This window comes from Dipteris shenzhenensis, chromosome 28 (assembly GCF_047967505.1).
Source record: "Dipteris shenzhenensis isolate YYH24624 ecotype China chromosome 28, Dip_SZ_1.0, whole genome shotgun sequence".
Classification (NCBI taxonomy): Eukaryota; Viridiplantae; Streptophyta; class Polypodiopsida; order Gleicheniales; family Dipteridaceae; genus Dipteris; species Dipteris shenzhenensis.
In genome coordinates, this window is record NC_141623.1 from 21,706,076 (window position 1) to 21,723,344 (window position 17,269).

General features: G+C 42.6%; 1 protein-coding gene across 1 annotated transcript in view; it reads right to left on the reverse strand.

Annotated features, from left to right (window-relative positions):
* The window catches only part of LOC147883319 (kinesin-like protein KIN-12E), a 45,754-nt gene extending 37,835 nt beyond the window's left edge, over nucleotides 1-7,919 (reverse strand). Inside the window, exons 1-11 of the mRNA XM_087399723.1 lie at nucleotides 6,864-7,919; nucleotides 6,597-6,752; nucleotides 6,405-6,488; nucleotides 5,921-6,040; nucleotides 5,722-5,835; nucleotides 5,469-5,561; nucleotides 5,253-5,342; nucleotides 5,097-5,167; nucleotides 4,888-4,962; nucleotides 4,671-4,758; nucleotides 4,474-4,532 (exon numbers count right to left, since the gene is read on the reverse strand). Of these exons, the coding sequence (XP_087255849.1) occupies nucleotides 4,474-4,532; nucleotides 4,671-4,758; nucleotides 4,888-4,962; nucleotides 5,097-5,167; nucleotides 5,253-5,342; nucleotides 5,469-5,561; nucleotides 5,722-5,835; nucleotides 5,921-6,040; nucleotides 6,405-6,488; nucleotides 6,597-6,752; nucleotides 6,864-7,487 (1,574 nt within the window). The 5' untranslated portion in view covers nucleotides 7,488-7,919. The remainder of the gene's footprint in view (nucleotides 1-4,473; nucleotides 4,533-4,670; nucleotides 4,759-4,887; nucleotides 4,963-5,096; nucleotides 5,168-5,252; nucleotides 5,343-5,468; nucleotides 5,562-5,721; nucleotides 5,836-5,920; nucleotides 6,041-6,404; nucleotides 6,489-6,596; nucleotides 6,753-6,863) is intronic.
* Nucleotides 7,920-17,269: the final 9,350 nt, after the last annotated feature.

Here is a 17,269-nt window from a genome sequence, read left to right on the forward strand (position 1 = left end):
CCTTTTTATTATTCTTTGACTTATGAGACAACTATAAATATGATATGATATGAAATCATTAATGTCCATTAAGAGAGAGAGAGAGAGAGAGAGAGAGAGATAACGTCCGCAGGATGCCTCGTGGGCCTATGGGACAGAACGGAATCAAGTAACTCATACAGACCACTGTGGGCCGGGGCAAAGAGCTCGCTAAGGCCCTTGCTGAGTACTAAAATGCTATACTAGTACAAAATAGCAAAAAAGTAGCAAAATAGCATGAGGGTGGCATGAAAATATATCATGAACCGGCTCCACGTATCTAGTCTCCATGGTGGCTCTCTGATGAGCTGCAGAGAGCTCACGTATCTGCATCTATCGGGATGTCTCTCGTGGTGGTGGAGGGCGTGGTCTCCTGGATCTTTGGATTCGATGGGCTATGTCAAGGGTGACGCCTCACCTCGATCGATCTCCCCTGAGGAGAGCTGAAAGAGGTGGAACCTCAATCGTGTGTGCTTTGGTCACCTGTCGCGATGTGTACGGTCTCTGTGTCCCTTGTCCAATAGTGCTGTGTCGGCTCTCTCCACCGATACATACATCTCTCATGTCGGCTAGCTCCTCCTCCTCTGCCTTGGAGCTGAGTCAAATGCATAGAAATCCGTGACCTATCTTTGCGCTCAGTCTACCTCAGTGCCTTGTGGTACAATCGTCCCATCCTACTGCTCTCTGATATGTTGTAGTAGTGTCTCTCTGTGTCGTCGCATCTCCATCAGGTAGAGCCCAATACAGACCTGGTCTTGCAAGTGGATCAATCATCGTGAGAGTGGGCCAAAGCCGTGCCCCTCCTAAAAAAAGCAGCGGTAGCGCCCTGGGATCTCATAGTAGGCTCGACAGACAAATAGAAAATGCTCCTCTGTCTCGACCACCCCCATCGTGCACAACCTGCAAGTCTACTGCTCCTTGGGTATGCATGTAGCTCTCCCTGCCTCGATCCTCAACTGATGGGACGAGACCCACATCTGTTCGATGGCAATCCTCAGCGCGTGTGAGACTCCTCCTTCCTTGAGATACGGAGGTTTGATGATGAGCCCATCCTCCGATACTCTTACGAAATTGTCATAGTAGAGTTGGGTCTTGGTGGGGAACTCCTGGTCCCCCTCCCCCCTCAAGTGCGAGATGTGTAGAGCTGAAGGAGATCTAACCGTATGATGCGGTTAATGTCATCCCGTGGGATCAATTCGGGCGGTGCATCCATGCTATACTGAAACGAGGGAAGCCGATCCATCTGAATGCCATGATTGACAAACCATGCGGTGATGCATGCATACCATGCTGTACCGACCCACTCTCTGCTAGTCGTATGGAAGACTCTAGTGCCAGTCTCGGAGGTCTCTCGCAAAGTAGGTCCCAAACTCTGTGGAGGAATGTCATTGTCTGAAAAATGGCATCAACCTGGAGAGGGGTCATGGCAAACATTGCCTGTACTATATGATGGGGGACCGAGGGCTTACTCCGAATCATCCTAGAGCCCATAATCACCTGTAGCCATTCAAATCATCCTAGAGCCCATTTTGCTGCTGAAAGATCACACCCCCAAAAAGGTGCCGCATTTATGGCAATCGGCCTCACCAGAGTGTCAAAAGCCCAACACTTCGTCGGTGGATCCTGGAAGTGCGCCTAGAAGCACTATCGCTCTAGTTGGGCCAAAGCACCATGCCCTCGTGTGAGTCGTGCTTTGTATGAGAAGGATTTTGGAAGGTTCTAAAACTTCTTTTCTTTATATAAGTCTTGCCCATTACAAACTATTTCTACCAAGGAATATGTACAAATGCTAAGTATGAGGCATGGAAGACGGTAAATCAGCTTTAACATATTTTAAAACGACCAAGGTCTGTCACCAAAGTCCTTGTACCGAAACTATGCTGGCCATCAACATGGACCGAGTTTGGGCATCGGCATGGACCAATCTAGTCAAGACGTATGGTATGTGATGATCTGTAGTATAATACACCCTGATTGGCAGTACAACAAGAAGTTCAAACTTTCCAAGCACACTTTCAACACAAAGTCACCTCTCTTTGACTCTCTTGTTCAGCTAGTGGCTCCATATGCAAGCAACTTTCGGACAAAAGATCTCCAAAAGATGAGTAGACTCGATTTGAGATGCTACATGGCATAATACAGGGGTAGAGATGTATGTACGCCACATGACATTATTCTCCACGCAAATGTCTCATCTCATATCAAACTTATTTAGATTAAGTCAAACGGTTTGGCTAGACACGTGCAAGTCAACAATTGCTACCATAGAGAGCCCTCTTTTCATTTTTGTAGCTCGCAACAAAGGGAGATTAACAATTTTGTATGCACAAGTATCCAGATGATTCTGAGTATTGATGATTTACCGCCATACCAATACTCACTAGACAACCCTTTCCTGAACCTATGTGAGAAAGAGATTCATCAAATCATACACGATGATCTATGGCAAATTTACTACCATAGGACATACAGATTCTTTTGTAGCCATACGCAACCAAGATTGGCCTTCTATAGAGAGCACTTCCTTCACCAAAGCGAAGATGCTTTTATCCAGGTACTAAGATACCTACAAATCTACCTCTCACATGCAATGTGTATCAACAAGGAGTAGCTCAAAGACCTCATCCCACCAATTCCAAATCAAGGCAGGATGAGAGATGGCAACCACTTGACACTGTAGAGATTTGAAACTCTACACTCTTTGGAGACCAAGGAGCATGTTTTGATGGGAGAGCTGGACAAATGTTTGTCCAAGGGTTGGAAGTTGGGAAAGGGCTACCAATCTCCAATATTAAGACTCGCCCACAATATTCCCAAGACAGAGCACTAGCGAATAACGGGATTCAATGAGATTAGAGGAAGGTACCATTGCCTTTTCACCCACCCAAAGCAGAGATGCGTTGCACACTTCGTACATGAGGTCATTCGATTCAAGTCTTATTTCATTTTCATGAGACCTATCATGGGCCACAAGCTTAAACAACAAGAGATTATAAAGCTCTTTTTAGGAGAAGACATGAATGAGATATGTCAAGATTGAGACCCTTTCTTTCATGCACACCAAGTCAAAGGAGACTAAGCACAGGTCACCCATCCCATCTAGAATATCATCATCACAACCTCAAGTCTCGAGTCACCCACAGAGTGAAATCAACACCGTGGATGGGTTCCAGAAACATTAGGACTTCTAATGGACCCCAGTGGAGCACACCCAAAGCCTAAACTGGAGACAAGACATGACAGAAGCTTGTTGAACTCTCAAGTTGGATCCAGTTCTATTGGTCTCATAAGCTCTTTCTTGGCCTTCAACAGATGAATAGTTTTCCGAAGGTGTGATAGACACACCCACTTCCCCCCCGTTTCAGAGTGTACTCTCAAGTTGGATCCATTCTATTGGTCTCAAGCCCATTATTCAACATTAATGGTTTTCAAAAGGCATTAGGACTCCTCATGGACCCTAGTGGAGCCCACCCAAAGCCTAAACTAGGGACAAGACATGACAAGACATGACAAGAGCTTGGTGAAGCCGTTTCTTACTCCTATTGTTTGTAGGTTTTGTTTCACATAATTTCATCATTAACAGTTTTATAAAGGTGTGATAAACACCCCCAATTTCCCCTGGCGAGCTTACTCTCAAGTTGGATCCAGTTCTAGTGGTCCCATAAGCCCTTTCTTGGCCTTCAACATGTGTTAATAAACCTTTCTTTGTTTCTATCTTTTCACATTAATAGTTTTCTGAAGGTGTGATAGACACACCCACTTTCCCCCCCTTCGGGAGTGTACTTTCAAGTTGGATCCGTTCTATTGGTCTCAAGCCCATTATTTCATCATTAATGGTTTTTCAAAGGTGTGATAGACGCCCCCGGTTCCCCCCTTTGGGAGTTGTACTCGTAGGTCTATTGGTCTCATATGCCCTTTTTTTGCCTTCAACAGACCTTTCTTTCTTTCTTTTTGTTTCACACAAGCACTCAAACTAGGGGATTGGAGTCAAACCCAATGAGTTCCAAGCACTCTTATTGCTGCATCACCATGCCAATCTGCTTCACAATACGCCCAATAGAAAATAGTAGAGGGCGATAGTAAATCTCAAACATGTTCTACAACCACCAGCCCACATGGAGCTCAAATTACTCATGAATGACACATGACAATAATAACTCCCAACACCTAGAGTGTATTCCTTTCTCTAGTTTGAGTTTTAGTTTTGACATAGACTCTTAGGGGTGTACCAAACATCTCCCCATCTCTAGACTCAAAACTAAAACTCAAACTAGAGACAAGAATACACCTAGAGTGTATTCCTTTCTCTAGTTTTAGTTTTAGTTTTGACACTAGACTCTTAGGGGTGTAATAGACATCTCCAAATCCCAACTCTCTCTCTCTCTCTCTCTCTCTCTCACACACACACACATTCCTATTTTGCTAAAAGTTTGAAGCAAAAACAACAAAACTCACCAATGCGAAGGACTGATATTTGCAATTATTGTTGTTTTTGAGTTCCCACCCAGCGAATCCTTATCAGAACCAGGCACATCAGGGCAATTCCACATAAGATAAGTATGATTTCCAGGAAACCAGCATGAGATCACACAGATGAAAGGGATACTGTACATTCATCAGATATGATTCAGAATTTAATTTGAGCATTGTACATGAAGCAGGAATGTGAGCTTTGAATCACGATAGGGCACATGCCGCTGTTTTCCATTTGCGATATCGACCAGGCTCATGATGACAAGTCTGCAAAATAACAAGCAATGAAGTACGTTGTTAGAACCAAACAAATGACACACCCTTCAAATCAATGACACTGCAAATCAGTATCAAATTGTGTGTTTGGATTGTATCGCAAAAGGTCAATAGATTTACCCTAGGGTTGACAGAGATTTATTGATGTTGGCAGCCTCCTTTAGCCTTTCACCCTCAGCACCTGAGCTTTTCTGTCTGCAGAAAAATAATGAGATAGATTATATTCAATCTCCTTGCAGACAAACCAGCTTCAAGATTTCATCGAATGGAAACATAACAATCGACTGCTAATGCACACAAATAAGGGGTTCCTCTGGATAATGCTAGACCTCTCTGAGCCTGCCAAATCAACAAGATTCAGTCTCCCATAGCGGGTATTTGTAACAGACTGGCTTGTCCACTGCATGAAAACATAAACGTAAAATTTATTTTCTTCTGACTGGTACAGTTAGTATCCAAAAATAAAGAAAGATACAGGAATTTACCTTGCTTTCAATCACACAGGTAAAGACACTGTGTGATCGACTGCTCTCCCTGTTCATATTTGTTGAGGCGACTTTCCTGTTTGCAGCTCCCTTATATTTGAAAGAGGAACCAGATGCCAAACTATTATATCAACACTGAGAAGTAATCCTGTTAAGTAATATATTACTGTAAAAAGTACATTCTTTAAGTTGCACGTTCCTATTCTGATAGCAGACCTGTAGAAGAAGCCTGATAACATCATGAACATTCTTCACCTCGACTTCTGACAGATTTTCAACATAGACTCCTTTCTTTGCATCCTCTCTCATCTGCTCAGTGTACATTAAAATATTTCCATCCTATAAATAAGGGCTAGCACATAGAGAGGCATAACATGAAGAAGCATCATCACATCGAGATTTGAGATATACAAGTATTCAAGCAGTACAAGAGTGTGAGCAAGACAGCGCATTGCAAATTTTCCTTAACTTGAAGGTTCGCAGCTGTTGGTTCCAGAAGGTCCAATATCTGCTCATTATAAATTTCCAAAAACGAACACCTGCAAACAAATTTGAGGCATTCATCCCGGCGTCCTTCTTCCTCCTGCCATGCAGTAGTACTTACAAATGAGCTTCATGTTTGTCAGAAAGAGCATTACTTGAACACCAAGGGTTGTAGTGGCACTCACCATGTATATCCTGGCGAACAAGTATTCAAAAACACGGGGTGTCATACCCCTATTGTTACTGGGCTGATGATCAGCACCTTCCAGATCCCCAAGCATAGTATATGTCTTTCCACTGCCTGTCTGCTTCCAAAAAGCACCATCCAAACAAGGTCACGAGAGAAGGAAGAGACTGGTCTCCAGGTATGAAGTCAACGAAGCAAGACGCGCTCTCACAGATTGACAGGACACATTTATCACAAATTTTGGCAATTTTTCCTCTACTCATCAGCAAGTTTCTCCATTTATGCAAAACATTAAGAGGTTACTAATGACCCACTTCATGTTTTGACATAAAATATTCACACCCCAAACTATCAAAATCCCTTAACTCCCTGTGGTCTCGAGAGGAAGGAATAACAGAATTCACCAATATTCCCACATGGTATAAAGTGGCTTAACATTTGGCTTGTCTGTTCTAAATAAGGGAGGATACTTGCATACTGACCTGACCATATGCAAACATGCAGCTGTTGTAGCCCGCCATGCAGTTGTCCACCATTGGCAAACCGGCAACTTTAAATATTTGTTCCTAAGAGAACAGCAAGCAGCAGCTTCATCAAATATTCCTGCTTCTAGTTCTAAGGACGCTAACACGTCACATGATTGTGGACAGAGCAAAAAATCTTTTGAAGAATACCTGCGTGATCGTCTCGCAGGCTACGAGATCAAAAGTAAACCGTGATTCAGGATGCCCTGTCCAGGTCAATGCATGAGCACTATCTTGCCGTATACATCTGCTTTGGCCCTGGGTTGCAAGTTCCGAACTGTTTAGTGGACGAAGGCGTATGACCACCTGAAACAGCAGAAGCAAAGAAACTGGTTCATATAGCCAGTCGTAGCCTGGTTCTCACAGAGCATAGTTGGAGATCTGCAGAAGAGGCAGTGCAAGATGGGAACCACGTGCCTGCACATTATGATCTTTCCAAAAGTTTGGATCTTCCTCAATTTCAAAGTCTGGTTGGGTAACACTTCCAGCACCAGGACAGGCTGAAACATTGTTGCTTGAGGCAGGTTGACCGTACTTCAAAGATCGAGCCACTGGGGTTCCGACAACAGATCCCGTCTCCGAGTCGTTGCCTAACGCCTGAGGAGTTGCACAGATGCTTTTTTGATCCAAGCCGGTGTTTCCAGGGATACTTTCATGAGGAGCCGTCGCAGTGCGTTCTACATCATGAGCGCCTGGAAGGTGGAGCTTGCTCTCTCTACAGCCAAGCTTAGTCTTCGGATTGGACGGATGGAATATTGATTTGTCGGGGGAGAGAGAAGGGAGATTTTCCTGGGAATCGAAGAACTGAAGATCCGGGTGAGTGAGTGAAGATTTAGCGGTGTTGCCAGGGGTGAGGAGCTCGTTTCTACCGAGAGTGGAGGAGGAAGTGTACTCGGCAGGAAAACTGTTCCACGCAGCGTCCGGCAGAGGAAAGAGGGGAGGGCGAGCGAGCTCCTTTCCAGATGATTCTGTGCCATCGCTGTGGTTCTGCGAGGAGAGAGCCTTTTTCGGAGAGGTGCGAGAGAAGATCCGGAGAGGCATCTCTGCTTGTTTTCACGCTCGATCTAGATTCTTACCTGTTGATGATGGTCTCTCACTTCTCTCTCTCTGCGATTGCTTGTCGATTATCGTCTGTGTCTCTGTTTCATCCACTCTCACTCGCTCGGTTTTCCCCTAATTCGACTGCTGCTCAAGCTCTCAAAATCCACTGTAATCCCCTCAAAATTGTCGAGATGTTCGTGGAAGTAGATCGTCTGTCTGACCGCAAACTGTGGAAGTCGGAGATTTCTAGAAAGAAAGCGTGTGGCTCTGAGGAATACGAGGAGGGAGGGAGGCCTGAAAACGGCGAAGAGGTGTGGGAAGGGAAGAAGAAGATGGAAAGAAAAAGGTGTTGGAGAAGGAGGAGGAATGGGAATGGCGATGGAGAAGAGTGTTGTTGATGAAGAAGAAGATGAAAAAGAAAAAGAAGAAGAAGCTTTGGCACCATAGCCAGCTTTGTGTGCTTCTGGGTTCCCGCGCCAGTTTGAATGCAAACCCCCAACGGCACTTTTGACGTCCCTCTCTTACACACAATGCAAGATGGATTGCCTGGTGCCCCTCACGGTGTAAGATGGATTGGCTCTGTCTATGCACCGCTGCCTCAAATCCCCCTTGTCCTTGCTCGCCTAGGACGCATGGAAACAGGCCCTACGTTCACAGTGTTGGCAACACTACTGAGCTCTCGCGCACACCACCTGGGTGCGTGCGCCATTGAGTCCATCGGTTTTCGCTTGACTCCTTTGGCCACCAGTGCTGGCACTCTGCCCAGCAGTCGCTTGCATGAAGATTAGGTTTCCTGTCGCTCTCCAGGCTTTGTAAGCCTCTTGACTGAGCGCCTAGCTCAGGTCAACTTTCACTGCCCAACTCACCATTGCACCTTGCTTCGGATCCACCAACTCATCAATCTCAAATTAATTTGCTAGCCACAAGCCCATAGTTCTCTTGAAACAGGTCCTAGGCCTCCAAGCACCGGTGTGGCCTGAGGGGCTTCAGGCCACACGGGCAAACTGATTTGACACTCCAAACAAAATGGCAATGATTGTTGTGAAATGATAGGAGCAGGTTGAGACAAATAGATCGGGCACACGTGCGCCAAAGACTGCAATCCGATAAGAGAGTTGCCTATTGGATACTATCAGAAATAGGGGGACATGGGTGTCAAAAGTTGGCCAGACTTCTATGAGCACATGGTCCACTAGGAGAGGATCATCCTCATTTGCAAATGCCATTGCCTACACTTATGCTAGGTTAGGCACATGCTTGTGTGCCACATGCGACACATCAGCATAACTCTATGGGATTTTCATCAAATAGGAGTCATGTGCCCAAGGTGAGAGCCAGGAAAGTAGACAAAGCATATGGATGCAAGCTCGCGAACCTCTAGCTAGTGGGTGCGCAAATGAATCCACCATTTTAGCAATTATTGGAGCCACCCGTGTGCTCGGACTCCCACAACCATTTCTTCACAATTGCATGTTGGAACTCAGTCGCTCATCTTGCACACAAGTGCGTGCATTTGAGCCCAATGGAAAGAGCCCCTAGGTGGGGAAGTAGAAATAACCCATGTTCATACATAGTCTTCTCTAGAACAATGTGAGCCACTTCAATCCAAAACACAATCAAGCCAGAATCTCATTCGAAAGACTCGTTGCAAATATCTCCTCCCCTTTTGCTGCCTCCATCTTCCCAAGCTTTTTCCGAGCTAGTACAAAGGATTCTTGCCACACCTTAGGTAGGATTCACACATAGGCATACATTCGCCCAACAAAAAATGGTGGTCATCCGCCTGTGTATTTCACATATGACTGGACACTATTGCAAACCAACAACGTTTGATTGGATCAACAGGTGGATGGGGCCCTTGAATTTTCACAAATTTTCCCTTATTCGCGCCTTGGGCAGCAACTTCATGTCAACCGAGATTTTAAGTAGGGACATGCAATCACTTTTTGAACCTTAAATGGGATCCCGCCATAGCAACTTCTCACCCTTGTACTACACACTCATCCATCTATGCCTTAGGGCCTTTACAGCGAGTTTCCCCGCTCGTCGATAGGCCTCTTCTATAAGGGTGGACTACCACATGTACAAAATTTATTGAGTCCACCATTTACACCACCTGGACAACTCTACGAGTATATCGCAATATTGGCTATGGTCCCACTTTGGAAGCCCCTATGTACACTATCCCTTCCTTTAAGGACACCCCCCCCCTTGCTTACCCCCTCGTTGCTTCCCTTCATCTTTGAAGCTTTCTAGAAACTTTTCCCAATTGCCACACAGGATTCTTGCCACACCTTAGGCTTGATACACACCATGCAGTGCAAGCCTAAGCAAGTGGGGTGTGCAGTTTGTGGTTAAACACAGTGCCCCTGTGTGGATTTTTTAAAATAAAAAAGAAACGTGTGATTACAATGAACAGAAGAAGTTGGCCCACGTGGTTAAGGAAGGAGCCCTTCCATTAGCAACGTAGGGTTCAAACCCACTGTCAAAGTGATTTTGGATGGGTTGGGCTTTTGGCAAAGGGTCCACATTGGTGCTACCCTTGTTGTGTAGCCACTGTAAGGATGCCAAGTGGTTGCCAAGTCAAGGCATGACCCTACTACCCATACTTGGGCGCTATATCTATAAAGGCCCTTAGAGATCATGGACATCCAAATGATAAGACATGTAGCAATCTTGATACTCAACCTATTTCGAAGCTATTTTGGGTTAGAAGCTCTTTTCTTGGTTGCAACTTTATACATCTTTTTTATAATTGCATAGGCATCATGAGCCTGCATCAAGTGATGACTAGGCTCGAACAGGGTTATGCAATTCATTTTATATAGTAATATGCTTTTTAAAAGCACGCTCGCCCCAAAAGAAGGAATAAATTTTTGTAAATGTATTGCTTGATAAACTATCTCAAAAAATATCAAAACTTGGAACACATTATAACTGATGATATGCAATTATCAAAACTTGGAACACGTTATAAGTCTCGCATATGATATGCAATTATCATTAAGAATAAAGTAATAACAAAAAATGAAACTCAATGGAAAGAATCAATCAATAACATAAAGCAATGCACAGGGTCAATTACAAATATCAACAGTAGTATTTCTAATACCAAGTAAATGAATGCCAAATGCTAGCAATTATTATGAACTAAAGATTCACAAATTCCTTCATGATGCATTGATTGAATAAGTGCATAAATTGTGTCCTTATGTTTATGATAATGTGAGAATTGATATCATCCTCTAAAGCTCATTTCAATGGCATTTATCACTTTCAATTCTTATAACTCTATTGTGATGAAGTACATGGATCAAGAAAGAGCATTGCCACACTTGGCTTGTCTCACCATTGACAACATGATACATATTTAAACAAGCAACAACAAAAATATTAGCATTAAGAACAAAAAGACTGGGATGCACTTCAAGAAATTTACACTACATAACTTGAAAATCTCATTTATCCATAGGTGTAAATATATGTTTCTAAAAGTATATGCATAAGTATATATTGGTACATCTAGAGAAAGGTTTCTATTTAATTACACAAAGCTGTGGGCACACACTTAGCACACTTGCTCTCCAAAATTTATAGAAACTAAGGAACATTGGAGAAGCATTTGGGTTTCAAGTTTTAACATTAAGTATTTTTTACATTTAGCATTTTCAAAACATTGATTGGCAACGAGCAAAAAATGCCCTACAAAGATCAATTTTTGATGAGAGAGCCACATGCAATCTCTTGATGAACCAAGTTTTTATTTAATCAAACAAAAAGAAGAATGAATTCTAATTCTATAATGCATGAAAGTAGCTCAAAGTTTCAGATATCAAGGCAATCACTTGATAGGAGATAGTACTTATTTGAGAGTCCTTTCTTCTTTAAAATAATGATCGATTTCATCATAATTGTTTCTTATATCCCGCCTAAAATATTGAGGTATACACCTCACTATGAGATAGTACTTATTTGAGAGTCCTTTGTTCTTTTAAAAAATGATGGATTTCATCATAGTTGTTTCTTATATCCACTATTAAAGGCAATAGCACAGGATGGGAGGATGCCATAACAAAAAGGAAACAAGAGTCTAAGCAACCAAGAATACAAATTGACGCGGGGGAAAATCGTGAAAATTATTTGGAAGAAAGCAAAGTCATCATGTCGAAAGTATAAACTCTACTCAAGAGAACCATAAATGTGATGGACTCTTACTCACATCTGACCACCTTGAAGTCACCAATGCATCATCGCACCAAGGAGTGGTGTTCAAAGATGGTGCCATGAGCACAAAATTAGAGGCAAAGCTATGAGCAAAGATATGGTGTTGTATGAATTAAAGTAGCCACCCAAGGATGTGGACTACGTGAGAAGATGATGTGGAGCAAGGGCTACCACTAAGAGAGATGTGGATCAGAGGATACCACAATGGTTGACTACACGAAGGCTCTCTTGTATTGTTGAAAAGTACATTGCAATAGATTGAAATCCTACTTTGTGTGTCTCTCCTCATGGTTTTTAGTACATGGTTTGATCCTCTTTGATCTTTATGCTCATTGAGTGTTAGACTAGGCTTACAATCCCACTCTCTCTACATGGTATTAGTGATTAGCTTAAGATATAGTTAAGAATACTTTGTGAGAGTTCTTGAGTGATTTACATTCATGTTGGCTTGCTCATTTCCATCATTCTTTCATTATAGTTTCACTCGTCATTCATCTCCTATGTTCTACATTGAGAGGGAGAGAGAGAGAGGGAGAAACAAGATCCTACTTTGGAAATTCTGCCTTCTTCTTATGAAATAGTGTACTTTGTGTTCTATCACTAAGAGAGACATTCGACCAAGGCAAAGGAGTCTCAGGACTCAAGACTACAACTACTACTAATAGTTACAAACCAGACGAGTCTCAGGACTCAAAACTACATAGTCAAGCACAGCAAGAGCCTAAGAGCATTAGCGGCGAAGCTGCAAGACAACCAACTACCTATGTAGCAACAAGCACTCACGAGCGACAAAGTTCGCGTAGGCACAAGACTCAAGCAATGCTCTACAACTAGCGCCAACGGCTGAACAACAATCTATTCACGGTTGTGACCAAAGCTCCTATGATGCCCAAAAAGTAACGGCTTCAACACGGCAATGACTCAAGAACAGAGCAAGCACATTTACCAACTTCAACTCATTGCGGAAGGAGCTCAAACAATGAAGCTGCCTAAGGAAAACCTACCCATTCCAAGCTCTCGATGGAGCTATTGTGAAGACAATGGCCACAGCAAGTAAGAAGATACGCCGACTCGGATGACCAACAGTATCTGACTCAAAAGACACAAGCACTCAACACATACTCAACAGACGAAATCTACCACAATCGACCAGCAAAGCATGCAGACTTCTATGCCTACCCAGAGCAAGGAGAGAATAGCAGCTATGCAAGACGAAGCTACGAGAAAGACATAGCCAACCTTGTGTTCAAATGCATCAAGCGAGGCTCCAAACCAAAGAGACATGAATCGACGCCTTAAGCAACAACGGCGGCTGAGTGCATGGATGCAACATGCAACTCAACTACAACGACCAAAAACTTCAACGCATCAACGCAACAACCATCTACCACCAGACAACCGAGCAAAAGGCCTCACGGACACTGATCGAAGAATATCAACGAGATTTTTGCATCTTCATCATTGTCGCCATCGAAGACTTGTCCTAGAAGCTTCTACATCTTCTTCTCTCTTTCAAAGGTAAGACTTAACGATGTGGCACATAGGGTGGTTAAATATTAGCTGTGGCTAGTTAAAACTAGCTAGTAGTCAATAGTGCCACGTGGCACACAATCTTATCATGCCACATCATTTGCCACATGTCAACATGCCACCTAAGCACATGACTCCCTGCTAAGCATAGTTTTCTCTTTTGCACATGACCTCCACTCCCAGATCATCACTTATACCCTTGATCAAAACTTTTGCCTATGATCCAAAAAGGAAAAATGACTATGTTTTGGATCCCTATGCACTTGTAACATCAAAATTATTTTACAAAATTAGACACTATCAATATTGAAAGTATTTTCAATTGGTAAGACCTTTTACAATGGCATTGCACACCCCAACTGGTGAAAATTTCACTGGGGAAGGGTTTCACACCTGGTCAACACAGATGAGGTATCTATTAATGCACCACAAGCTTTGAAAAATATTAAAAGAAGACATACTCAATACCCAAAATGAAACCTGGAAAGAAAAAGACAAAGCATCACTATCACTCATTGGCTTGCACTTAGGTTTGAATATAATTCAAACGTCCATCAATAAAGCATCCCACAAGGCAATCTGGGCCTATCAGCACATTCAACAAGGATTGCAATGTATCCAAATGGCCTATAAAGCATCCACTGCAACCCAATGCACACCACAAATGAGCAAACACGACTCAAATAGCAACTAGAGTGATCTGCGTAAGGTATGTCCAAGAAATCAAGGCCTCACGACAATGACCGCTATTGAAAATAGGACCTGAGATGCCTCAAAACATGGGCATCACTACATAATTAGACTTAGCAAGACAATTTGGATTCTGCAAATCTCTCTCTTCTACTAGAACTAAGAAATCCCAACCGCTGAGTGAGAAACGGGGAGTCAACCCTTGCTGTTTACTTGTAAATACAACCTTAGGAAACTTAACCTTAGCAAATAATGCCACATGGCACACCTGTGTGGAAATGTGAAGAAATCTGCAAAACAGAGAAAGAAATGGCGACTCAAAGAATCATAGCTCGAAGAATCGTTCAACAAATCGAGCAAGAATTTGCAGACAAAAGTTTTGGCCCATCCCCACTCTAGCAGAGGAATAGACATATCCGAAAATGGTGGCCTATGCAAGCAGGTCCAGCAGACAGGCATTCGGACATAGGAAGAGATCAAGAAAATTGAAATAAGTTCTTTCGATGGATTGTATATGCTCCTGGTCCTTCACTTAGTCTTCTAGATCACTGGACAGAGGTATGAAAGTGCTTTGGCTTGGAACTAAGCAGTGATCTCACGGAATGGCTCATGTAACAGAAGCCACCACAGGAGGAGAAACTTGATGAAAATAATTGCTAGTGCTCACAAAAGTGAGCCAGAATGTCCAGGACACAGAATGGTAACACCCACAGCACCCACGAAGTGGTTCATAGAGAGAAATCGTCTCTCATAGACTCGAAATCATCACTCTGCTTCAAAATTCGCCTTTTGCTCAAAAAACCACTACCAGCTTCCAAAAAACCACTCAGAGACTTGCCAAAACCACTCCAAGACTTCCAGCAACCACTTGCAAGCTTCTACAAGGTTCCAATATCACTTGGGCAGCACAAACAAGCACCCATAGGCTTGCTCCGTCCTCCCACAGAGATGCAGTAATAGACTCCAAACCCCAGGCACACACACACGCTCAACTACAAGCATTAGATAGACCACCTGGGCTGATACTAGTTGAGACTGCTCTCAAAGAAGCAAAACGGAAGAGGGTGAGAGAGAGGGAGAGCTAGAAGAGAGCCACACAAGTTTTGGTGGGCGCAGAACACCCTAATCTTCTATGTCATCCATATATATGTGTGTTTGAGCATTGTACGTAAGCGGGGTTAAGGCACTGTGGCCTTTAACCCCCACAGGTTGACGATTTTTGTATCCTTTGTGCAAGTCCTATGATGGTGTCCTTCGTCTAATGGGTTGACTTGAGGCTTGGTTGGTGTAACGGTGCAATCTATATAGTGCCAGTTACTTTGTCACCTCCTTTTATCATGTAGTGCCAGTTCCAAAGGATATGCTCAAGATGGCATTGACTATGGGGAGACTTTTGCGGCAGTCACAAGGATAGTATGGGGTTACACTTGCATGAAATGGACGTCCATTATGCATTACTTGATGGAGAATTGCAAAAGGAGGCATACATTCCATAGCCAAAATGGGATCACTTAGTGCACACCTTAAGAAGGCAATTTACTCTCTTAAGCAAGTTCCATGAGCTTGGTATAACAATATTGATGCATATTTCAGGCGGTATTGGTTCATGAGAAGTGAACTTGATCATGGAGTGTATGTAAAGACAAATTTAGATGCTATGATAATCATTGCAGACTATGTGGATGACCTCATCATAGTAGGCCACAACAATAAGCTGATTATGAAGGTCAAGCATCAATATTTCCAAGCAGTTTAAAATGCATTTTTTGGGATTTTTGCATTATGTTTTAGGTGTTGAGATAGAACAAATATAGGAAGTCATATTTTTGAGCCAAGCAAGGTACATTGACTCAATTTTGGGCCAATTTAAAAAGTTGGATGCTATAACTGTGAGTACACCTATTGAGACCAAGAACAACATGCAAAAGCTAGACTTGGTGTACCATTTTCAATTCATGCATACATCGCCAAGAAGCTGGTAAGATCATTTACTCGATGACATCGACACAACTTGATATTTGCTATGTAGTAGGTCTTGTGATCTAGCTCATGGAAAAGCAATGTGTCCATCATTGTAATGGAGTGAAGAGGTTTTCAAATACCATAGTGGGATAGTAAAAAATAGGCTAGCATAGTGGGGCATGCAAACATGCAAAAGCTAGAGGGTGTACCATTTTTAATTCATGCATACATTAACAAGCAGTTGGTAAGATCATTTACTCAATGACATTGACGCAACTTGATATTTGCTACGCAATAGGTCTTTTGATCTAGCTCGTGGTCAAGCAATGTGTCCATCATTGTAATGGAGTGAAGTGGTTTTCAAATACCATAGTGGGATAGCCAAACATAGGCTAGCATATCTAAAATAGAGTTCATACGTAGAACCACATTTTGAGGGGTTTAGTGATTTAGATTAGGGAGGATGCCTCTTATGCAAGTCTATTTTAGAATACACATTCATGTGAATGCTAGTTGTGTGTCTTTGTCTAGTAAGAAGCAAGAAACTTTGGCATTATCAAGAGAAAAGATTGAGTACATTTCTCTTGCACAATGTGCTTGTGAAGCAATTTGGCTTGGAGGCTCTTCGAGGAACTCGTTATAATTGAAGGTGGTGCTACCATGCTATTTTATGATAATTAGAGTCCTATTAACTTGATAAAGAATCCATAATCTCATGAGATATTAAAGCACATCAATATATGTACCTTTTCATATCATATTGATAGAAGAAGGAACTATTTAGATCGTTCACTATTTCTTTAAGAACAAGTAGGCAACATAGTCATTCACAAAAGTCTTGCCTTGTGAGAGATTGAAAAGTTTAAAACATGTCTATCTCTATGTGATAGAGACCATCCGATGATGGCGCAATGTTAAAGTATGGGTCATTGGGTTGCTAATGATCCATGTACATATGGTGGGACATATGTGTATATGTTGTACACATGGGTAGATGGATAGAAACATAGAGAACTTTTAAGTTGGAGTGTGAATAGTTCATATGGACTTTGGGTGACCCACATTAGGATTCAATATATATTGTATCGTGATCATTGTTTTGGTGGAAGAGAGAAGAGTGTACATTTTGTATAGCCAATAGGTTGGTGTCTTCTCTCTTCTTGATCACTATATGTGCTGGGTATGTGAGTTGTGTGTTCAATTTAAAATTGGATCATTGCAAAGCGTGGAGAACATCAAAGACATACACCTATGGCATAATCTTCGTGATGCATAAAACAATGGCACAATTCACCATGCATGGTCAAGAATGAGAAAATGTGCATTCCCAACTACATGAACTACATTAGACCCATATAACAATTTATGGATATATG